Genomic DNA, 25,000 nt, shown 5'->3' with positions numbered 1-25,000 from the left:
AACGTTTTGTAATAAATGTCATAGTGTTTGCTTACCTGTCTCTCTGTGACCCCCCGAGAAACCCCAAACGCCCCCCTCAGGGGGTCACGACCCCCAGGTTAAGAACCGCTGCTCTAGACTATTCTTAATTAGTGTACCAAGCTGCATGTGACCTGTCCATCGCTGGTCAAGAATACTTTTTATGTAGATTAAGGCACATTGTGAAACAGTTGGGTATCTTTATTGATGAAACGTTTCGCCCACACTGTAGGTTTCTTCAGTCAAGTACAGAGGCAGCAGTAGTTATGAAATGAAGATGATGTAAGCAGTCCGTCATCCTCGGAGAAAAAGAATGTGCTGTAGATGTGAGGCAGGTGTTGACCTAGCAGGTGTTGGCCTAGTAGGTGTTGGCCTAGTAGGTGTTGACCTAGTAGGTGTTGGCCTAGTAGGTGTTGGCCTAGTAGGTGTTGACCTTGCAGGTGTTGGCCTAACAGGTGTTGGCCTTGCAGTTGTTGACCTAGCAGGTGTTGGTCTAGCAGGTGTTGACCTAGCAGGTGTTGGCCTAGCAGGTGTTGACCTAGCAGGTGTTGACCTAGCAGGTGTTGGCCTAGCAGGTGTTGACCTAGTAGGTGTTGACCTAGCAGGTGTTGACCTAAGGGTAGGTATTGACCTAGTAGGTGTTGGCCTAGCAGGTGTTGGCCTAGCAGGTGTTGACCTAGCAGATGTTGGCCTAATAGGTGTTGACCTAGTAGGTGTTGACCTAGTAGATGTTGACCTAGCAGGTGTTGACCTAGTAGGTGTTGACCTAGTAGGTTTTGGCCTAGCAGGTGTTGACCTAGTAGGTGTTGACCTAGTAGGTGTTGACCTAGCAGGTGTTGGCCTAGCAGGTGTTGACTTAGTACGTGTTGACCTAGGTGTTGAAGTAGCAGGTGTTGACCTAGCAGGTATTGACCTAGTACATGTTGAGCTAGGTGTTGAAGTAGCAGGTGTTGACCTAGCAGCTGTTGACCTACCATCTGTTGACCTAGTAGGTGTTGACTTAGGTGTTGAACTAGCAGGTGTTGACCTAGGTGTTGAGGTAGCAGGTGTTGACCTACCTGGATCTGGCTGATAGTGTCACTGAAGAAAGACTTGGGTGTTGACACAAGGATGGTAGGAAGTGCGCCTTGCACAATCGTGTTGCTGCCAATGATGCGCTGACTTAACGACTGCAGCGCATGTCGTACCTGTACGCCACCAAGGGAAGGAAATAGAAAAGTATAATATTTAGAATGATAATGTCACTCATGATTATTTTTTTTTGTTATATGTTAATGAAAGCATGTTTTTAGCGCCTTGCGGTTTTTAAATTGTGAAGGGAGCAAGAGGAGTAGTGGAGGCTCGATACTCCGTTTTACGGTGACGTTATTTCACTTCGTATGTATGTGTGTGTGTGTAAATATAGTGAAATGTGATTTAAATTTCAAGTGAGTTCGTGATCTCTCTCTCTCTCTCTCCTCTCTCTCTCTCTCTCTCTCTCTCTCTCTCTCTCTCTCTCTCTCTCTCTCTCTCTCTCTCTCTCTCTCTCTCTCTCTCTCTCTCTCTCTCTCTCGCTCTCTCTCCTCTCTCTCTCTCTCTCTCTCTCTCTCCTCTCTCTCTCTCTCTCTCTCTCTCTCTCTCTCTCTCTCTCTCTCTCTCTCTCTCTCTTTCCTTCCCTTCCTCTCTCCCTCTCCTCTCTTTCTTCTTCCTAACATCCCCCCTTCCTAACACTTCCATTTTCCCCTCCCTTCTCTTACCTTATCGAAGACGTTGCCTCTATCATAGATGGATATCCATCCCATACGCCAACCTGGTACCAGGAACCTCTTGGTAAGTCCACTACATGACAGCACTGGCACCTCCTCCGTCAGCGACGCCATGGGTTGGTACTCCAAACCCTCAAAGACCTGTAAGGAATTAAGGAGAGTGAGAAAGAGGGAGAGTGAGAGAGGGGGAGAGGGAGAGTGGGAGAGAGGGAGGGAGAGCATTTGAACACCGGTAAGGTCTCGTTTAGATTTGTGGAACTCAGTAAGTTTATTTAGGCACAGGTACACATAAATACAGTTACCATACATAGAGTAAATTACCTGGGACTCCAAAAACATCAGAAATATGACTTATTTTCATTGTGGTACTTGTTCTGGTCTACATATTACAGATAGGAGACAAATGCACTGGAGAATATACAGAGAAGAATAACGAGGTTAATACACTGTATAAGAAATCTTTCCCACGAGGGTAAACTGAGATCCTTGAATCTTCACTCTTTTTAGAGGTGTGAAATGAGAGAGATATAACTGAGGTATACAAGTGAGAGACAAGATGAAGATTTGTAGATGAATGGTTCGCAGAACCGACATGTTGATAAATTAGACACATGTGCAACTCTTGGGTATCTTTATTGAGGAAACGTTTCGCCACACAGTGGCTTCATCAGCCCATACAAAGGAGAATCTTGAAGAACAGGAGGAGAATGAGGTAATCAGTCCCTCAACGTTGAGGGACTGATTAAGAGGCACCTAAGTTCCTCCGTCTTCTAATAACCTGTCCATTTTTCCACTATAATCTACCGTAATGTGTAAAGCAAAAGGACAAAAGTGCAACTAATGTGGCAGTTTATTGTGGCAATGTTTCGTTCTCCAGGAGCTTTGTCAAGCCGATACAAACAGTAAATGGACACAAAGCTCCTGGAGAGCGAAACGTTGCCACAATAAAATGTCACATTAGTTGCACTTGTGTCCTTTTACTTTACATATTGTCGGTAATTCTACCAACATTATTATACTCTATCTTGTCCATAATTACTATCGCATTTACTTTGTCTGTTTCGTAAGGTGAAGTCCAGGATCTTTAATTCATGGTATAACTTAACAAATCAGCAATACAATTGTCAAAGATTTGTTAAGTTATACCATGAATTAAGGAAGGATCCTGGACTTCACCTTACGAAACTGACACAGCAAATGTGATAGTAATTATGGGCAAGGTAGATTATAGTGGAGAAATTAATATGTTATTATGTGCCTCTTAAGAGACATGTACAACAGTTAGGTGTTTTTATTGTTGAAACGTTTCGCCTACACAGTAGGATTCTTCAGTCAAATACAGAGGCAGCAAGTTGAGTAGTGAAATGAAGGTGATGTAATCAGTCCATCAACCTTGGAGACAGTGAGGAAATGGTATGGTGATACCGACAAGATGTGGAAAAAGACACTTATGTACAGTTCAGGACATTTATTAAAGGAAACGTTTCGCCACGAGTGGCTTCTTCAGTCCTAATACAGAGAAAACTAAGAAAACACACATATATATAGTGGCGGGAGTCAGGTGAGGTGATGCGTGGGTAGAGGTGGTAGTAGTAGTAGTAGTAGTAGTAGTAGTAGTAGTAGTAGTAGTAGTAGTAGTAGTAGTAGTAGTAGTAATGGAACTACTACTAAGGTGTGGCGAAACGTTTCCTTTAATAAATGTCCTGAACTGTACATAAGTGTCTTTTTCCACATCTTGGAGACAGTGTTTGAGGTGGTCAGTCCCTCAGCCTGGAGAAGAGTTCCGCTTTATGGTCTGGAGCTTGTCGGTTATTTTATACCATTTTCAACAAAATTCTTGGTATCGGTATTAATGGTATATAAGTTAATGAATAAGATACATGTGCAAGACTTAGGTACTTCCACTGCCAAAACGTTTCGCCTGTACCACAGGCTTCTTCTGACGTAAACAAGCGAATGTACCACTGGAGACATTAGAAGTAGTTCCGAGGTAGTCAGTTCCTTAAGCTTGGAGGACTGACCACCTCCTACCAAGACTGAGGGACTGATCACCTCAAAACTAGGTTCTTCAAGAAACAGGACAAGTGTTTCCCTATGCGAGTCTTAAGATAACCCGCCACTGAAGTTTTCGGTAACCTTACCGAGGCCTTTCGCTGGCTTACCGGTCCACCTCTTGGAATTATATATATATATATATATATATATATATATATATATATATATATATATATATATATATATATATATATATATATATATATATATACATACATACATACATACATACATACAAAATCGGCTGTTGTTAGCAGTAATCACTACAGGAAGTGACGGAGAAGCTACCAGAACGAAATACAAGGAAAAACGAACCAAACGTTGTCCACTTTTTTCTCAATATTTACACTAATGTCCAGTTGTATTCTGTAAGGTTAAAGATCGCTTCACCCAAGATAAAGATTGTTCACTACACTAAAAAAAAAAAATAAGCACCGCCTACCTAACGAGACAGGTACCACATGACCTAATTATCTACCTGTCCTCATCTCAAATGTCAGGTCACTGTGTGTCACCCACAACCTTCTCTCCCTCTATATATACTGTCATTTATTGTGTGTGTGTGAAAGACCGTATCGCGGCCACAGAACAGCTAAATTAGATCGACATCTCCTTCAAGATCCTCAGACTGGTCATCTTGGGATTAAGACTCGTGTGAGAGGCGCAGTTCTTGACGAATCAGTCTCTGTGTTAGAAGTGATAAAGGTCTCAGGACCGAAACGTCTCTGTGTTAGAAGTGATAAAGGTCTCAGGACCGAAACGTTTTCCAATAAACATGTTCTAGTGTTTGCTTACGTGTCTTTCTAAAGCATTTTGTTGGCATCTATTACCAAGTTTTATACCACTAAAAAATGGGTCTGGAATCAGCAAGAATATTAATGTTGACAAATGGTTCAGAGAATCGACAAGGTGATAAATCAAGACACTTGTGCAAGACTGAGGTATCTTTATTATGGAAACGAGGACACGGTGTGGCGAAACGTATTACACATGTGTCTAATTGATCAAAAACATTCCCCTCAAGGAAAGTTCCTTGATGCTGGTGAGGAGCTCTTGATCTAGGGAATTGGATCTGTGCTCCAGTTCCCCGAATTAAGCCTGAATGCCTGCCACATCTCCCCCCCCCCCACAAGTGCTGTATAATCCTACGGGTTTGGCGCTTCCCCCTTGATTATAACAATAATATCAAAAGCATTCGATAGTCTGCCACACAAGTACCGCTACTCTGGTGAAGGTTAACCACCAAGTGGAACCACTGTGGCTACAACCAGTCTACAGCTCTCCCTCCCGTCTTGCTTCCTACTTCAAGTAAAGAGAGGATTATTAGATAGTATAATCAAGGGGAAGCTTTAAACCCGTAGGGTTATACAGCGCCTGGGGGGAGGGATGTGGAAGGCATTCAGGCTTAATTCGGGGAACTGGAACACAGATCCAATTCCCTAAATCAAGAGCCCCTCACCAACATAAAGGAACCTTCCTGAGGGGACAGAAGATCGCAGAACTGTCACTCCTTCGGTGCCCACTACATCAGTACAGAGAGGAATGGAGGGGAACTAGAACTACCGTCCTTGGACCGGAAGGAGGGAGTATGGAGGAAGTAAATGTGTTCAGATATTTGGGAGTGAATTAGTCGCTCGATGGATCTATAAAAGTTGATGTTTCTGGAATAAATGACGGGGGAGGGAACAGGTGGGTGGTGTGTTAGGCATGTGTGGAGATGGGAAACTGCTGTATACCAGTGGTATTCAGTACCCATAAGATGAAGAATAAGACACGTGCAACATCTGGGTATCTTAATAATAATAAGATCTTCATTTACTGCGAGTACATGTACAAGGTATACAGACCATAGCTGACATTAATGACATACTACTATATAGAAAGCCGCTTGTTATCCTGAGCATTTCGAGCAAATTAGGTCAATTTTGTCCCAGGATGCGACCCACATCCAGGTACCCATTTTACTGAAGGATGAACATAGATAACCAGTGTAAGGAAACACTCCTAGTGTTTCTACCCTCGCCGGGAATCGAACCCGGACCCTCACCGTGCGAACCAAGAGCTTATCCACCAGGCCACGGGGGCCATTCAGTGGCTTTATCAGTACAATGCAAGGAAATAAGGTGAAAATTGTAGAAATATATACAGCAGACAGTGGAAAATAAGGTAATCAGTCCCTCAGCCTAGGAGCTGAGGTAATCAGTCCCTCAGCCTAGGAGCTAAGGTAATCAGTCCCTCAGCCTGGAGCCGATGTGTTCAGTACATCAATCTTGTAGAATGTACAGCATAGGGCCGTAGACGTGGCTTATATACTGTAGCGAGGTGACTACAGTACATTCTACAAGATTGATGTACTGAACACATCGGCTCCAGGCTGAGGGACTGATTACCTCAAACTCCTCCTCTCCTTACACCCTTCTGATTTGTATTGGACTGATGAAGCCACTGTGTGGCGAAACGTTTTCTCAATAAAGATTTCCATATGTTGCATAAGTGGAAATATGAACACATATGCAGTATAATGTGATCCTTTATTGACAACGTTTCACCCACACAGTGGGCTTTTTCAAGTCACACACAGCTGTGTGTGATGCCACCCACAACAGTCGACTAACACCCAGGTACCTAGGTAAGACACATATGCAACAGTTAGGTATCTTTATTATGAAACGTTTCGCCTACACAGTAGGCTTCTTCAGTCAAGTACAGAAAAGTTGATAGAAGCAGAAGATACTTGAAGACGATGTAATCAGTCCATCACCCTTAAAGTTTTGAGGTGGTCAGTCCCTCAGTCTGGAGAAGAGCATTGTTCCATAGTATGAAACAATATGGAGATGAAGTGACAGGATGGAGCTTTTTATAGCGCCAAGAGGTGAGACGTAGGCCACTATGGTAGGAATACTATGGAACAATGCTCTTCTCCAGACTGAGGGACTGACCACCTCAAAACTTTAAGGGTGATGGACTGATTACATCGTCTTCAAGTATCTTCTGCTTCTATCAACTTTTCTGTACTTGACTGAAGAAGCCTACTGTGTAGGCGAAACGTTTCATAATAAAGATACCTAACTGTTGCATATGTGTCTTACCTAACGACCCGCAGCTGGAGCTTTTAGTCATCTGTCTGAGGCCTTCCGTTGGCTTACCTCTCCACCCCCTTTAAAAATTATGGTCGAATTCAGAGCTTGTGGGATGAGAAGATGTGGGTTTACCAAAGAGGCGACCCGAGGAAAGGCAGTCAAGATAATTTGGATATTTAAAGAGAATTGGGCAAAATAGGAGTGAAAGGAGGGTATACAAATCTGAGATGGAGGGGTACGTGTCGTCTCAGGAAGGTCTGGAGGGAAGGTGGGGGGTAAAGGAGGCTTTGAGTGCTAGAGCCTTGAACATCCATTCTACAAGATTGATGGACTGAACACATCGACTCCAGGCTGAGGGACTGATTACCTCATACTCCTCATACTCCTCCTTACCTGTCGGTATTGTATACCATTTTGATGTTCACCTTCCTCTTTGTATTGGACTGATGAAGCCACTGTGTGGCGAAACGTTTCCTGAATAAAGATTCCCATATGCTGCATAAGTGTCTCAATCCTCAGGAGAGACTATGTTTTCAGGAGGATTCTTGCTAAGACTTCAGAGATGAAGCTGCCTTTGTTTTGTTTAATTGTTTTAGAAACAGCTATTAGTGATGATTCAAGACACTTGCGTCTGTGGAAATTAAAACCCGCCTCAGTGAACGATAACTTGAACAACGCCTGCGTACAACACCGAAATTGCACCAGTCATCTCATGAAATTCAGGGACGCCCGATTAGTGATCAAAGAAACTAAGTTTGTAACGGCTTGACAAAGCTCCTGGAGAGCGAAACGTTGCCACAATAAAATGTCACATTAGTTGCACTTGTGTCCTTTACATAAGAACATAAGAAAGGAGGAACACTGCAGCAGGCCTGTTGGCCCATACTAGGCAGGTCCTTTACAATCCATCCCACTAACAAAACATTTGCCCAACCCAATTTTCAATGCTTCATAAGAAATAAGGTCTGATAACTCTGTCCACTTATTTGCAAGTCATAAGAACATATGAATGTAGGAACACTGCAGAAGAGAAGACCTACTGGCCCATACGAGGCAGGTCCTTATCTAAACGACATCTACCTAAAGCTACTCAAGAAATAACTCCCGTTCCCCTTAACACCAATCAAACCCAGCCCCTCCCACTCATATATTTGTCCAGTCTCTTCTTAAAGCTACCCAAGGTCCTAGCCTCTATCACCCCACTGGGAAGACTGTTCCACGCATCTACAACTCTGTTAGAAAACCAGTACTTACCTATGTCCTTTCTAAATCTAAATTTATCCAACTTAAATCCATTATTCCTGGTTCTTACCTGGTTCGACACCCTCAGTACTTTATTAATGTCTCCCTTGTTTATGCCCGTCATCCACTTATACACTTCAATGATATCTCCCCTCATTCTACGCCTCTCCAGAGAGTGGAGATTTAAGGCTTTAAGTCTATCTTCATACGGGAGGTTCCTCACACAGTAAATCATTTTAGTCATTCTTCTCTGTATGTTCTCTAATGAGTCTATGTCCATCCTGTAGTAAGGGGACCAAAACTGAGCAGCATAATCTAAATGAGGCCTCACTAATGATGTATAGAGCTGCAAAATAACTTCTGGACTTCTGTTACTTATACTTCTTGAGATAAATCCAAGTAATCTGTTGGCCTTGTTGCGCACACTAAGGCACTGCTGTCTTGGCTTTAGATTTCTGCTTACCATGACTCCCAAGTCTTTTTCACATTCTGTATGACCAAGCTCTACTTCACCTAGATTATAGCTTCGAGGGTTATTTTCATTACCAAGGGCAAGTACCTTACACTTATCCACATTAAACTTCATCTGCCATTTTTCAGACCAAGACATTAATTTGTTCAAATCGTCCTGGAGTTCATTGATATCCTCCTCAGAGTGAATTATACGGCCTATCTTTGTATCATCAGCAAACTTACTCATGTCACTAGTAATCCCTTCATCAAGGTCATTAATGTAAATTATGAACAGGAGAGGGCCTAAAACTGATCCTTGTGGAACGCCACTAGTGACTAATCCCCATTCAGATTTCACTCCATTAATGGTAACTCTCTGCTTTCTGTTGGTAAGCCATGCCTCAATCCATGCTAGAACTTTACCTCCTATACCATGAGCTGCCACTTTTCTTAAGAGTCTCTTGTGAGGTACTCTGTCGAAGGCTTTACTAAAATCCAAATAAACAATATCATATTCCTTATCACTGTCAACTGCCTCAAATGTTCTATTGAAGAATGTCAGTAAGTTTGTCAGGCAGGAACGACCTCTCGTGAATCCATGCTGAGATTCATTTATCAAGTTATGCTCTTCAAGGTGACTTCTGATAATGTCAGCTATAATTGATTCTAATAACTTGCCCACTATAGATGTCAGGCTTATTGGACAGTAATTTGAAGGAGTGGACTTATCCCCTGATTTGAATATAGGAACCACATTAGCCATCTTCCACAACTCTGGCACAACACTGGTAAGGTTGGACGCATTGAATACACTCGTTAATGGCTGACTAAGCTCCATCTTGCATTCCTTAAGTACCCTTGAAAACAACTCATCGGGTCCCGGGGACTTATTTTGTTTCAGTTTGTCTATCTGTTTAATAACCATGTCCCTCGTGACAGTAATATTAGTTAACTTAAATTCATCAGGAACTAAATAATTGTTAATTACTGGAATCTCATTTACATCTTCCTGTGTAAAAACTGACAAAAAATAGTCATTAAATAAGGAACACATTTCCAGTTCATTATCCGTCAGCTGTCCATTCCCAGATTTCAGAGGTCCTACTTTTTCCTTCACCTTCGTCCTATACACTTGAAAGAACCCCTTTGGATTAGTCTTTGATTCACTAGCAACTCTAATTTCATAGTCACGTTTAGCCTTTCTAATCGCCTTTTTTACTTCTCTTTTAAGCTGAACATATTGGTCAGTAAGGTTAACCTCTCCTCTTCTGATGCGCCTATAAATTCCCCTTTTCTCCCCTAATAGATGCTTTAGCCTCCTGTTAACCCATTTGGGATCGTTATTATTAGACCTAATTTCTCTCTGGGGAATGTATATACTCTGGGCACTGTGTACATTATTAAGAAAACAATCATAAAAGCAGATCCCTTCATATTCGTAAGTATGATTATCGTCAATAAAATCATTAGCTAGATAACCCCAATCAAGATTAGACAGATGATTCCCTAAGTCCATTATAATCGGCAGAACGAAAATCAGGGATTTTTACTGTATTATCATTATTCTTGCATTCCCAATTAATGCTAAAAGTGATGGATTTGTGATCACTTGCGCCAAGCTCTTCAGTGATCTCCAGATTATTCACAAGTGTTTCCTTATTTGACAAGACTAGGTCTAGCAAATTATTACCCCTGGTAGGCTCAGTTACGCTCTGTTTCAGAAAACAGTCCTGAACTGTTTCCATAAAGTCACTGGACTCTAGATTACCTGTCAAAGAATTCCAGTCAATTTGACTAAAGTTAAAGTCCCCTACTATGACTATGTTACTGTGTCCAGAAGCCCTAACAATTTCGTCCCAAAGAAGTCTCCCTCTATCGTGATCCAAGCCTGGAGGTCGGTATATTACACCTAGAATTAGTTTTTCTTGACCCTCCACGAACTCTACCCAAACAGACTCTGTTACTGCTATTTTTATACCTGTTTTTATGCAACAATTAATATTTTCTCGAACATACAATGCAACTCCTCCCCCCTTCCCATTACATCTATCCACATTGAACAACTTAAATCCCTGAATATTACACTCAGCAGTCATATCCCGACTCTTTAAATCATACCACGTTTCAGTTAATGCAATGATATCAAAGTTCCCAGCACATGCTACCAAACGTAGTTCATTAATTTTATTTCTTGCACTTCGACTGTTAGCATAAAATACCATCATATGTTTTTTCTTCTGCACATTTTTTCTATTCATCTTTGTTTTTACACAATTTCTGAAATTATCATTACCCAGAGTTACTCCATGACAGTTACTATTAAGATTCTTAATATCAGAGCATAAGTCAATATATCCATACTCATTATTAATCATTTCTAAACCCATACCTCTAACTAATCCTAGTTTAAAGTCCTAACAACCCCCTCAACTGAGTTAGCAAGAAAACCCACACCTGCCCTGGATAAGTGAACCCCATCCCTGGCATACATGTCATTTCGGCCATAGAAGTTGTCCCAGTTGTCAATGAATGGTACTGCATTATCCTTACAGTGTGTATCCAGCCAACAATTAATACCAATTGCTCTGGACAACCATTCATTACCAACACCTCTTCTTGGCAAAATGCCACATATAACAGGGCGCCCCCCCTTCTTCCTAATCATGTCTATAGCTGTCCTGAACTTTCTAACTAAATCCTCACTTCTACGCTTGCCTACATCATTGCCTCCAGCACTGAGGCAAATAATAGGATTGATCCCATTACCGTTCATGATGTTGTCAAGCCGGCTAACAATGTCCTCCATCCCAGCCCCAGGAAAGCATACCCTTTGTCTCCTACTCCTGTCCTTCAAGCAGAATGCCCTATCCATGTATCTAACCTGGCTATCCCCAACAACAACAATATTTATTCTTTGTAGATGAATGGTTCAGAGAACAGACATGTTGATAAATTAGACACATGTGCAACTCTTGGGTATAAGATACCCAAGAGTTGCACATGTGTCTAATTTATCAACAATATTCTTACCTTCCTTGTTGTCGTTCGTCGTGACGATCCCAGTAGTCGACTCACATTCGTCGGGTAGCACCGAGAATGCGTTGGAGGTTTCCACAGGAGTTTCCACAGCAGTCTCTTTCTTCTTCATCGTTTCTGGCTTTCCATTCGTCTTCTTGATCGTCAACTTCGTCGACCCCTGCTGTCCAGCCACTGACCACGATCCCTTCTTGACCTGAGGACTCGAAACAGGAGGACTACTACGAATCCTCTTGTTTTCCTCGGTCAATCGCCGTATCTCCATCTTCGCTGCCCTCAATTCTTCCTTAAGTTGCTGGTAAAGTTGCTCGATGGAGGGCATCTTGGTTCAGTCCACGGGAGCAAACAAGACACTTCTTCACAGAGTTAAATACAGGTCACCACTGAGTTAAGTACAGGCACCACTGAGTTAAGTACAGGTCACCCTAGTCAAATCCAACCCCTCTCACTCATATATTTATCCAACCTAAATTTGAAGCTACCTAAAGTCCTAGCCTCAATAACCCAACTAGGTAGACTGTTCCACTCATCAACAACCCTATTTCCAAACCAATACTTTCCTATGTTCTTTCTAAATCTAAACTTGTCTAATTTACAACTACCACACAGGGTAGGCTACCAGCACACTGCGGCTGTTATATTACGAAACTCGTCTTGTAAGTCCCACCTCTCTGGCCCAGCGTAGTAACCAGTCATTTGTTGGGCACGTGATGCTGATACCTTCCCCTGATACCCTCCCCTGATACCCTCCGCGGATACCCCACACACCAGTGGATCCGGGATGTGTTACTGGGTATCACTGTCGAAGATCTTCGACGGTGACTGGAATAAAGTCACAGAAACGCTGGTAATAGACTGGAAGTACAATGATGTCGCTGTTTGCTCAGTCACTAGCAGTTGTAACTCAGCTGTGTTTGTACCAGACTGCTGGTAGTACAGGTCTCTTTGTACCAGACTACTGGTAGTACAGGTCTCTTTGTACCAAACTGCCGGTAGTACGGGTCTGTGTACCAGACTGCTGGTAGTACAGGTCTCTTTGTACCAGACTGCTGGTAGTACAGGTCTCTTTGTACCAAACTGCCGGTAGTACAGGTCTGTGTATCAGACCGCTGGCAGTACAGGTCTCTGTACCATACTGCTGGTAGTACAGGTCTGTGTACCATACTGCTTATAGTACAGGTCTGTGTACCAGACTGCTTATAGTACAGGTCTGTGTACCAGACTGCTGGTAGTACAGGTTTGTGTACTAGACTGCCGGTAGTACGGGTCTTTGTACCAGACTGCTTGTAGTACAGGTCTCTGTACCATACTGCCGGAAGTACGGGTCTGTGTACCAGACTGCTGGTAGTGCTGGTCTGTGTACCAGACTGCTGGTAGTACAGGTTTGTGTACTAGACTGCTGGTAGTACAGGTTTGTGTACTAGACTGCTGGTAGTATAGGTTTATGTACTAGACTGCCGGTAGTACAGGTCTGTACAAGACTGCTGATAATACTACAAGTCTACCAGCACCAGGAGTGTTAGGTAAGACACATATGCAACAGTTAGGTATCTTTATTTTGAAACGTTTCGCCTACACAGTAGGCTTCTTCAGTCGAGTACAGAAAAGTTGATAGAAGCAGAAGATACTTGAAGACGATGTAATCAGTCCATCACCCTTAAAGTTTTGAGGTGGTCAGTCCCTCAGTCTGGAGAAGAGCATTGTTCCGTTGTCTGAAACAATATGAAGTTGAAGTGACAGAATCGGGCCTTATATAGTGCCAGGAGGTGAGACGTAGGTTGATTTGGGAGGGCAGGTCCTTCTCAAACCCAGCCGTTCTCACTAGTAGAGGTTGTCGAAGTAGATGGTCTGTACCAAGATACCCTTGTGTTGCAGTGTCTGACAGAATGAACATTAAAATGGTATAAAATACCGACAGATTGTTAGGTAAGACACATATGCAACAGTTAGGTATCTTTATTTTGAAACGTTTCGCCTACACAGTAGGCTTCTTCAGTCGAGTACAGAAAAGTTGATAGAAGCAGAAGATACTTGAAGACGATGTAATCAGTCCATCACCCTTAAAGTTTTGAGGTGGTCAGTCCCTCAGTCTGGAGAAGAGCATTGTTCCGTTGTCTGAAACAATATGAAGTTGAAGTGACAGAATCGGGCCTTATATAGTGCCAGGAGGTGAGACGTAGGTTGATTTGGGAGGGCAGGTCCTTCTCAAACCCAGCCGTTCTCACTAGTAGAGGTTGTCGAAGTAGATGGTCTGTACCAAGATACCCTTGTGTTGCAGTGTCTGACAGAATGAACATTAAAATGGTATAAAATACCGACAGATTGTTAGGTAAGACACATATGCAACAGTTAGGTATCTTTATTTTGAAACGTTTCGCCTACACAGTAGGCTTCTTCAGTCGAGTACAGAAAAGTTGATAGAAGCAGAAGATACTTGAAGACGAGGTAATCAGTCCATCACCCTTAAAGTTTTGAGGTGGTCAGTCCCTCAGTCTGGAGAAGAGCATTGTTCCGTTGTCTGAAACAATATGAAGTTGAAGTGACAGAATCGGGCCTTATATAGTGCCAGGAGGTGAGACGTAGGTTGATTTGGGAGGGCAGGTCCTTCTCAAACCCAGCCGTTCTCACTAGTAGAGGTTGTCGAAGTAGATGGTCTGTACCAAGATACCCTTGTGTTGCAGTGTCTGACAGAATGAACATTAAAATGGTATAAAATACCGACAGATTGTTAGGTAAGACACATATGCAACAGTTAGGTATCTTTATTTTGAAACGTTTCGCCTACACAGTAGGCTTCTTCAGTCGAGTACAGAAAAGTTGATAGAAGCAGAAGATACTTGAAGACGATGTAATCAGTCCATCACCCTTAAAGTTTTGAGGTGGTCAGTCCCTCAGTCTGGAGAAGAGCATTGTTCCGTTGTCTGAAACAATATGAAGTTGAAGTGACAGAATCGGGCCTTATATAGTGCCAGGAGGTGAGACGTAGGTTGATTTGGGAGGGCAGGTCCTTTATGGTATTTTATACCATTTTAATGTTCATTCTGTCAGACACTGCAACACAAGGGTATCTTGGTACAGACCATCTACTTCGACAACCTCTACTAGTGAGAACGGCTGGGTTTGAGAAGGACCTGCCCTCCCAAATCAACCTACGTCTCACCTCCTGGCACTATATAAGGCCCGATTCTGTCACTTCAACTTCATATTGTTTCAGACAACGGAACAATGCTCTTCTCCAGACTGAGGGACTGACCACCTCAAAACTTTAAGGGTGATGGACTGATTACATCGTCTTCAAGTATCTTCTGCTTCTATCAACTTTTCTGTACTCGACTGAAGAAGCCTACTGTGTAGGCGAAACGTTTCAAAATAAAGATACCTAACTGTTGCATATGTGTCTTACCTAACAATCTGTCGGTATTTTATACCATTTTAATGTTCATTCTGTCAGACACTGCAACACAAGGGTATCTTGGTACAGACCATCTACTTCGACAACCTCTACTAGTGAGAACGGCTGGGTTTGAGAAGGACCTGCCCTCCCAAATCAACCTACGTCTCACCTCCTGGCACTATATAAGGCCCGATTCTGTCACTTCAACTTCATATTGTTTCAGACAACGGAACAATGCTCTTCTCCAGACTGAGGGACTGACCACCTCAAAACTTTAAGGGTGATGGACTGATTACATCGTCTTCAAGTATCTTCTGCTTCTATCAACTTTTCTGTACTCGACTGAAGAAGCCTACTGTGTAGGCGAAACGTTTCAAAATAAAGATACCTAACTGTTGCATATGTGTCTTACCTAACAATCTGTCGGTATTTTATACCATTTTAATGTTCATTCTGTCAGACACTGCAACACAAGGGTATCTTGGTACAGACCATCTACTTCGACAACCTCTACTAGTGAGAACGGCTGGGTTTGAGAAGGACCTGCCCTCCCAAATCAACCTACGTCTCACCTCCTGGCACTATATAAGGCCCGATTCTGTCACTTCAACTTCATATTGTTTCAGACAACGGAACAATGCTCTTCTCCAGACTGAGGGACTGACCACCTCAAAACTTTAAGGGTGATGGACTGATTACATCGTCTTCAAGTATCTTCTGCTTCTATCAACTTTTCTGTACTCGACTGAAGAAGCCTACTGTGTAGGCGAAACGTTTCAAAATAAAGATACCTAACTGTTGCATATGTGTCTTACCTAACAATCTGTCGGTATTTTATACCATTTTAATGTTCAGCACCAGGAGTGGCTTGGTACGGGTTGACGCCTGCCTAGTAGACGGTCAGGGTCAGGCTTGTGTGTGTGTGTGTGTGCGTGTGTGTGTACTCACCTATTTGTACTCACCTGTTTGTGGTTGCAGGGGTCGATTCACAGCTCCTGGCCCCGCCTCTTCGCTGATTGCTACTAGGTCCTCTCTCTCCCTGCCCCATGAGCTCTATCATACCTCGCCTTAAAACTATGTATGGTTCCCGCCTCCACTACGTCACTTTCTAGGCTATTCCACGGCCTGACTACTCTATGACTGAAGAAATACTTCCTAACATCCCTTTGACTCATCTGAGTCTTTAACTTCCAATTGTGACCTCTTGTGTCTGTGTCCCTTCTCTGGAACATCCCGTCTTTGTCCACCTTGTCTATTCCGCGCAGTATTTTATATGTCGTTATCATGTCTCCCCTGACCCTCCTGTCCTCCAGTGTCGTCAGGCCGATTTCCCTCAACCTTTCTTCGTAGGACAATCCCCGTAGCTCTGGGACTAGTCTTGTTGCAAATCTTTGCACTTTCTCTAATTTCTTGACGTGCTTGACTAGGTGTGGATTCCAAACTGGTGCTGCGTACTCCAGTATGGGCCTGACGTAAATGGTATACAGAGTCTTAAACGAATCCTTACTGAGGTATCGGAACGCTATCCGTAGGTTTGCCAGGCGCCCGTATGCTGCAGCAGTTATCTGATTGATGTGCGCCTCAGGAGATATGCTCGGTGTTATGCTCACCCCCCAGATCTTTTTCCTTGAGTGAGGTTTGCAGTCTTTGGCCATCTAAACTATATTGTGTCTGCAGTCTTCTTTGCCCTTTCCCAATCTTCATGACTTTGCATTTGGCAGGGTTAAATTCAAGGAGCCAGTTGCTGGACCAGGCTTGTAGCCTGTCCAGGTCTCTTTGTAGTCCTGCCTGATCCTCATCCGATTTGATTCTTCTCATTAACTTCGCATCATCTGCAAACAAGGACACTTCTGAGTCTATCCCTTCCGTTATGTCGTTCACATATACCAAGAACAGCACAGGTCCTAGGACTGACCCCTGTGGAACCCCGCTTGTCACAGGCGCCCACTCTGACACCTCGTCGCGTACCATGACTCGTTGTTGCCTCCCTGTCAGGTATTCTCTGATCCATTGCAGTGCCTTTCCTGTTATGTGTGCCTGATCCTCTAGCTTTTGCAGTAACCTCTTGTGAGGAACTGTGTCGAAGGCCTTCTTGCAGTCCAAAAATATGCAGTCGATCCACCCCTCTCTCTCTTGTCTTACTTCTGTCACCTTGTCATAAAACTCTAGTAGGTTTGTGACACAGGATTTTCCTTCCCTGAAACCGTGCTGGTTGTCAATTATACACTTGTTTCTTTCCAGGTGCCCCACCACTCTCCTCCTGATGATCTTCTCCATGACCTTGCATACTATACACGTTAGTGATACAGGTCTGTAGTTTAGTGCCTCATGTCTGTCTCCCTTTTTAAAAATTGGGACTACATTTGCCATTTTCCATACCTCAGGGAGTTGCCCAGTTTTAAATGATGTGTTGAAGATCTTTGTTAATGGCTCACACAATATCTCTGCTCCCTCTTTAAGGACCCATGGAGAGATGTTGTCTGGTCCCACCGCCTTTGAGGTGTCAAGTTCGCATAGCAGCTTCTTCACCTCCTCCTTGGTTATATGTACCTCATCCAGCACTTGCTGGTGTGCCCCCCTGTTCTGATTTCCTGGAGTCCTACTGGTTTCCACTGTAAATACCTCTTTAAATCTTGTGTTGAGCTCCTGACATACCTCTTGGTCGTTTCTTGTGAATTCCCATCACCCTTCCTCAGTCTGATTACCTGGTCCTTGACTGTTGTTTTCCTCCTGATGTGGCTGTACAACAGCTTCGGGTCAGTCTTTACTTTTGATGCTATGTCATTTTCATATTGTCTCTGAGCCTCCCTTCTTATCTGTGCATATTCGTTTCTGGCTCTTCAGCTGATTTCTTTATTTTCCTGAGTTCTCTGTCTTCTGTACCTTTTCCATTCTCTAGTACACCTAGTTTTTGCCTCCCTACACCTTTGGGTGAACCAAGGACTCGTTCTGTTCTTCCCATTATTTTTGTTTCCCTTGAGAACAAACCTCTCCTCTGCCTCCTTGCATTTTGTTGCTACATAGTCCATCATTTCTTGTACTGGTTTTCCTGTCAGTTCTCTCTCCCACTGAATGTCTTGAAGGAAGTTCCTCATGCCTGAGTAGTTCCCCCTTTTGTAGTTTGTTTTTTCCCAGCCTATTCCTGCTACTCTCTCCACTTGGAGCTCAACTATGTAGTCGAAGCACAGAACCACATGATCACTAGCTCCCAGGGGCCTTTCATACATGATACCCTCGATGTCCGAACTACTCATGGTGAATACAAGGTCCATCCTTGCTGGTTCATCCTCTCCTCTCTCTCTGGTAGTGTCTCTAACATGTTGATGCATGAGGTTTTCCAGTACCACATCCATCATCTTGGCTCTCCATGTTTCGGGACCCCCATGGGGCTCCAGGTTTTCCCAGTCAATCTCCTTGTGATTGAAATCACCCATAACTAGTAACTTTGCTCCCCCCATGTGTGCTCTCCTGGCCACCTCGGCTAGTGTGTCGATCATTGCTCTGTTGCTCTCATCGTATTCTTCTCTTGGCCTCCTGCAGTTCTGTGGTGGGTTGTACATTACTGCAATTATCACCTTATGTCCCTCAGACTGGATTGTTCCTACTAAGTAGTCCCTTTCGCCCATGCCATCCATTCCTTCCATTTTCTCAAAATTCCACTGGTTTTTAATGAGCAGTGCAACTCCTCCTCCCCCTCTCCTCCCTCTGTCTTTCCTGAGGATTTGGTATCCAGATGGAAAGATTGAATCTGTTATTATTCTGGTGAGTTTTGTTTCTGTGAGTGCTATTATGTCTGGGGATGTCTCTTTGATTCTTTCGTGCCACTCCTCATACTTGTTTGTTATTCCATCTGCATTTGTATACCACACCTTCAACTTCTTTTCTAAGACTGTGGTCTGGGAGGTATATTGGGGTTGGGAAAGTGGGAGACTTGGTAAGGAACTATGGGTTGTTGCTGTGGGGGTGGAGTTTGTAATGTAGTGGGTGGGGGCATTGGATGTGGCATGGGTGTTTTGATTTAGAGTGTTTGGTTGCACTGGGGTTGACCTGGTTGGGAGGCTTCTATAGGAAGTTGTGAGGGAGGCTGTATTTGATCTTCTTCCTGGGTCTGGGATCTCCTGTCTGTCTTCTCCATCCCCTCTCTTTCCTCCTTTCGCCTTTGTACCATCTCTCTCAGTTTCTGCCTTTCTTCTTGTGTTCTGTCGCGGTCGAGATACACCTTCCTGTATGCCGGCATGTCCCTTAATCGTGCTTTCTCCTGCAGGATCCTGGTCCGAGTCGCTTCTGCCTTGAAGGTCACTTTCACTGGCCGGGTTCTTTTTTTTACAAACCCCCCTATTCTCTGAAAATTTTCCAGCTGGGTCATGTCGTCTTCTCCTATTGCTTTCATGATGCTTTCAATTGCTTTTTTTTCCCTTGTTTTCTTGCTTCATATGTTTCCTCTTCAACTTCCTGGAGCCCATACACAAAGACTGACCTCACCCTTTCATTCTCCCACTGCATATCCCTGTGTATCCCCTCATTTAATTTGGTTTCCTGCACTGCAGCTTTCCTTTCTTCAGTTTCACTGGCTAATGTACTTGGGCTCAGTGGCCTGTCATTTTCCCTTCTCGGCTTTCCTTGGGCTCTGTTGTTGTCTGTTAGGTCCTCCACATAAAGCTTAGCTCTTTCATTTACTACAGTCTCCTCTGATAGAGCTTCCCCATGCAGTTGTGCCCCTTCTTTCCCTACAGTCCCCTTATTTGTGGCTGAGGTAGCAGTCTCTGTTGTCAATCCCAAAATGTTCTTTAGTTCTTTAGGCTGTTTCAGATTTTTCAGTTCCTCTTCTAAACTCTGTATCCTAGCCTCTGCTGCTTTGACATGCACCTCCCACTTCCTGCTTTCCATATCTATCCTCTCTTCCATTCTCGTGCTAAGTTCTTCTAGTTTCTTTTCACATTCATGATCTCTTTTTATGAGCTCTGCTGCCCAATCTTCCTTTGCAGCTTCCTCCTCCTGTTCCTTGGTTTTTCTTGTTGCTCTCTGACAACCCATTTTTGTTTTATCCTGATTGCCTCAGAGTGGGAAACCTATTAGTTCTGTATGTTAGGTTAGTAGTGTGTATGTCAGAGTGTGGGGGGAGGTAGTGGAGGAACTGTGGCTATGTGGGAGAGGGGCGGGGAGGGGGAGGGTGAACGGGGGAGGGGAGGGTGAACGAGGGAGGGGAGGGATCAGGGGAAGAAGTGAGATGTCGGTGGTGAGGGGGGGGAGTGTATGTGTGAGTCTGGATATGTGTGTGTGTGTGTGTGTAATTTTGTGTGGAATTATGTGTGGGTTTATTATGTACTGAAAGGTAGGTGGCTTGTGCGTTGTAATGTAGTCTCAGTGGTCCTTTGCTGCCCACAACTTCTTGTGACCTGACCCCCAACCTCCTGGGGCTTGACCGGCACGTACTTACAGTGTGTGTGTGTGTGTGTGTGTGTGTGTATATGTGTGTGTGTACTCACCTAGTTGTACTCACCTAGTTGAGGTTGCGGGGGTCGAGTCCGAGCTCCTGGCCCCGCCTCTTCACTGATCGCTACTAGGTCACTCTCCCTGAGCCGTGAGCTTTATCATACCTCTGCTTAAAGCTATGTATGGATCCTGCCTCCACTACATCGCTTCCCAAACTATTCCACTTACTGACTACTCTGTGGCTGAAGAAATACTTCCTAACATCCCTGTGATTCATCTGTGTCTTTAGCTTCCAACTGTGTCCCCTTGTTACTGTGTCCAATCTCTGGAACATCCTGTCTTTGTCCACCTTGTCAATTCCTCTCAGTATTTTGTATGTTGTTATCATGTCCCCCCTATCTCTCCTGTCCTCCAGTGTCGTCAGGTTGATTTCCCTTAACCTCTCCTCGTAGGACATACCTCTTAGCTCTGGGACTAGTCTTGTTGCAAACCTTTGCACTTTCTCTAGTTTCTTTACGTGCTTGGCTAGGTGTGGGTTCCAAACTGGTGCCGCATACTCCAATATGGGCCTAACGTATACGGTGTACAGGGTCCTGAACGATTCCTTATTAAGATGTCGGAATGCTGTTCTGAGGTTTGCTAGGCGCCCATATGCTGCAGCAGTTATTTGGTTGATGTGCGCTTCAGGAGATGTGCCTGGTGTTATACTCACCCCAAGATCTTTTTCCTTGAGTGAGGTTTGTAGTCTCTGACCCCCTAGACTGTACTCCGTCTGCGGCCTTCTTTGCCCTTCCCCAATCTTCATGACTTTGCACTTGGTGGGATTGAACTCCAGGAGCCAATTGCTGGACCAGTTCTGCAGCCTGTCCAGATCCCTTTGTAGTTCTGCCTGGTCTTCGATCGAGTGTATTCTTCTCATCAACTTCACGTCATCTGCAAACAGGGACACCTCAGAGTCTATTCCTTCCGTCATGTCGTTCACAAATACCAGAAACAGCACTGGTCCTAGGACTGACCCCTGCGGGACCCCGCTGGTCACAGGTGCCCACTCTGACACCTCGCCACGTACCATGACTCGCTGCTGTCTTCCTGACAAGTATTCCCTGATCCATTGTAGTGCCTTCCCTGTTATCCCTGCTTGGTCCTCCAGTTTTTGCACCAATCTCTTGTGTGGAACTGTGTCAAACGCCTTCTTGCAGTCCAAGAAAATGCAATCCACCCACCCCTCTCTCTCTTGTCTTACTGCTGTCACCATGTCATAGAACTCCAGTAGGTTTGTGACACAGGATTTCCCGTCCCTGAAACCATGCTGGCTGCTGTTGATGAGATCATTCCTTTCTAGGTGTTCCACCACTCTTCTCCTGATAATCTTCTCCATGATTTTGCATACTATACATGTCAGTGACACTGGTCTGTAGTTTAATGCTTCATGTCTGTCTCCTTTTTTAAAGATTGGGACTACATTTGCTGTCTTCCATGCCTCAGGCAATCTCCCTGTTTCGATAGATGTATTGAATATTGTTGTTAGGGGTACACATAGCGCCTCTGCTCCCTCTCTCAATACCCATGGGGAGATGTTATCTGGCCCCATTGCCTTTGAGGTATCTAGCTCACTCAGAAGCCTCTTCACTTCTTCCTCGGTTGTGTGCACTGTGTCCAGCACTTGGTGGTGTGCCCCACCTCTCCGTCTTTCTGGAGTCCCTTCTGTCTCCTCTGTGAACACTTCTTTGAATCTCTTGTTGAGTTCTTCACATACTTCCCGGTCATTTCCTGTTGTCTCTCCTCCTTCCTTCCTTAGCCTGATTACCTGGTCCTTGACTGTTGTTTTCCTCCTGATGTGGCTGTACAACAGTTTCGGGTCAGATTTGGCTTTCGCTGCTATGTCATTTTCATATTGTCTTTGGGCCTCCCTTCTTATCTGTGCATATTCATTTCTGGCTCTACGACTGTTCTCCTTATTCTCCTGGGTCCTTTGCCTTCTATATTTCTTCCATTCCCTAGCACACTTGGTTTTTGCCTCCCTGCACCTTTGGGTAAACCATGGGCTCATCCTGGCTTTTTCATTACTCCTGTTACCCTTGGGTACAAACCTCTCCTCAGCCTCCTTGCATTTTATTGCTACATATTCCATCATCTCATTAACTGGCTTCCCTGCCAGTTCTCTGTCCCACTGAACCCCGTTCAGGTAGTTCCTCATTCCTGTGTAGTCCCCTTTCTTGTAGTTTGGCTTCATTCGTCCTGGCCTTCCTGCTTCTCCCTCCACTTGTAGCTCTACTGTGTATTCGAAGCTTACAACCACATGGTCACTGGCCCCAAGGGGTCTTTCATATGTGATGTCCTCGATATCTGCACTACTGAAGGTGAATACTAAGTCCAGCCTTGCTGGTTCATCCTCTCCTCTCTCTCTTGTAGTGTCCCTTACGTGTTGGTACATGAAGTTCTCCAGTACCACCTCCATCATCTTAGCCCTCCAAGTATCTTGGCCCCCATGTGGGTCCAAGTTCTCCCAATCTATCTCCTTGTGGTTAAAGTCACCCATGATCAGGAGCTTTGCCCTGCATGCATGAGCTCTTCTGGCCACTCTAGCCAGTGTGTCAACCATCGCTCTATTGCTCTCGTCGTACTCTTGCCTTGGCCTCCTGCTGTTCTGTGGTGGGTTATACATCACTGCTATTACCACCTTGGGACCTCCAGAGTGAAGTGTTCCCACTATGTAATCACTTTCTTCTCCGCTATCTCCTCTCTCCAGCTCATCAAAATTCCAGCGATTTTTGATCAGCAACGCCACTCCTCCACCCCCCCTGTTCCCTCTGTCTTTCCTCAGGATTTGGTATCCCGTTGGAAAGATGGCATCTGTTATCATACCTGTAAGCTTGGTTTCTGTGAGAGCTATGATGTCCGGTGATGCTTCTTTGACTCTTTCTTGCCACTCCTCCCACTTATTTGTTATTCCATCAGCGTTTGTGTACCATACCTTCAGTTTCCTTTCCAACACTGTGGTTTGGGGGGCCTGTGAGGGTGGGAGACCTGGTGGCACACTGTGGGATTCTATAGCTTGGTGTTGGGTGGAGGCTGTGGGTATGGATTGTAGGGTGTGTTGGGATGGTGTGATAGGTTGTATGGTTCTGAGAGTAGTTGTGTGTGTGCTTGCCCTTGCTGTTCTGTCCTGCTCTGACTGACCTCTGCTGGTTCCCTCCTTGTCTCTTTTCCTAGCTCCTTTCGCTTTTTTGTCCTCTCCCTCAGCTGCTGTCGTTCTGATTTTGTTCTGTCTCTGTCTAGGAACACCCTCTTGTACTCTTCCGAGTATTTCAATCGTGGTTTCTCTTGGAGGATCCTGTTCCGCACTGTTTCCGTCCTGAGAATCAGCTTGATTGGTCGGTTTCTCTCCTTCGAGTACCCCCCTATTCTCTGAAAATTTACAATCTCGTCCCTCTCTTCACCTATTTCTGTGATGATTTTCTCAATCTCCTTCCTTTCTTCCTGCTTCCTTTCAGTGTGTGTCCTTTCCTCTCTCTCCTGAAGCCCATGGATAAACACTGATTTTGCCCTTTCTTCCTCGCATTGCCTCACCCTCTGTGACTCTGGATCCTGCCTGTATGTGGTCAGTTTCTCCCTTGATTTTTCCAGTGGCTCTTGATAGCCTTGTTGTGCCTCAGCATTCGACCTATCACCCTCTCCATCTGCAACCAGTTGATCTTCCCTTTCACTCCTTGGTCCTCCTTGGCAGATTGATGTGACCTTAGCATAATTCATAATTCCTTCCTTCCTGTTCAGCCTCGCAGCTTCATATGCTGTGTCTTCTCTGGTCACTGCCCCTGTAACTCGCTCCAGCCTATTTATCTCAACTTCTAGGACCCTTATCTTGGCTACTGCAGTTTCGACTTGTGCCTCCCAATTCTTTGTCTCCTTCTCCAACCACCTTTCCAATTTCACAGAGAGCTCTTTCTCCATTTTTTCAGAAAGCTCTCCTAATTTTCTCTCCCACTCTTGTTCCATCTGCTCCTCCATCCACTCCTCCCTACCCGAACCATTCTCATCTGATCCTTGGGTCCTGCGAGTCCCCACCATTTTTTTTTTTTTTTTTTTTTTTTTTTTTTTTTTTTTTTTTTTTTTTTTTTTTTTAAGAGTAGGAGAGGGGAGAGTTAGAAGGGAAAATGGGGACGAGAGAGAGCAAGAGAGAGAGAGAGCAAGAGAGAGAGAGAGCAAGAGAAAGAGAGAGCAGGAGAGAGAGAGAGCAAGAGAGAGAGAGAGAGCAAGAGAGAGAACAAGAGAGAGAGAGAGAGCAAGAGAGAGAGAGAGAGCAAGAGAGAGAGAGAGCAAGAGGGAGAGAGAGCAAGAGAGAGAGAGAGAGCAAGAGAGCGAGAGAGAGCAAGAGAGAGAGAGAGCAAGAGAGAGAGCAAGAGAGAGAGAGAGAGCAAGAGAGAGAGAGAGAGCAAGAGAGAGAGCAAGAGAGAGAGAGAGCAAGAGGGAGAGAGAGCAAGAGAGAGAGAGAGAGCAAGAGAGCGAGAGAGAGCAAGAGAGAGAGAGAGCAAGAGAGAGAGCAA

At 44.4% G+C, this 25,000-nt stretch overlaps 1 protein-coding gene across 5 annotated transcripts in view; it reads right to left on the bottom strand.

Annotated features, from left to right (window-relative positions):
- Nucleotides 1–25,000, bottom strand: part of LOC128697559 (tyrosine aminotransferase) — a 260,897-nt gene that overhangs the window by 21,938 nt on the left and 213,959 nt on the right. For all 5 annotated transcript variants that reach the window (XM_070094076.1, XM_070094075.1, XM_070094077.1 and 2 more), the window contains 2 exons: nucleotides 1,755–1,904; nucleotides 1,077–1,205 (listed from right to left, as the gene is read on the bottom strand). In XM_070094076.1, the coding sequence (XP_069950177.1) occupies nucleotides 1,077–1,205; nucleotides 1,755–1,904 (279 nt within the window). The remainder of the gene's footprint in view (nucleotides 1–1,076; nucleotides 1,206–1,754; nucleotides 1,905–25,000) is intronic.

Source organism: Cherax quadricarinatus, chromosome 44 (genome assembly GCF_038502225.1).
Source record: "Cherax quadricarinatus isolate ZL_2023a chromosome 44, ASM3850222v1, whole genome shotgun sequence".
Lineage (NCBI taxonomy): Eukaryota > Metazoa > Arthropoda > Malacostraca > Decapoda > Parastacidae > Cherax > Cherax quadricarinatus.
Note: the sequence above shows the minus strand (reverse complement) of the source record. Positions and strands in the feature narration are given on the sequence as shown.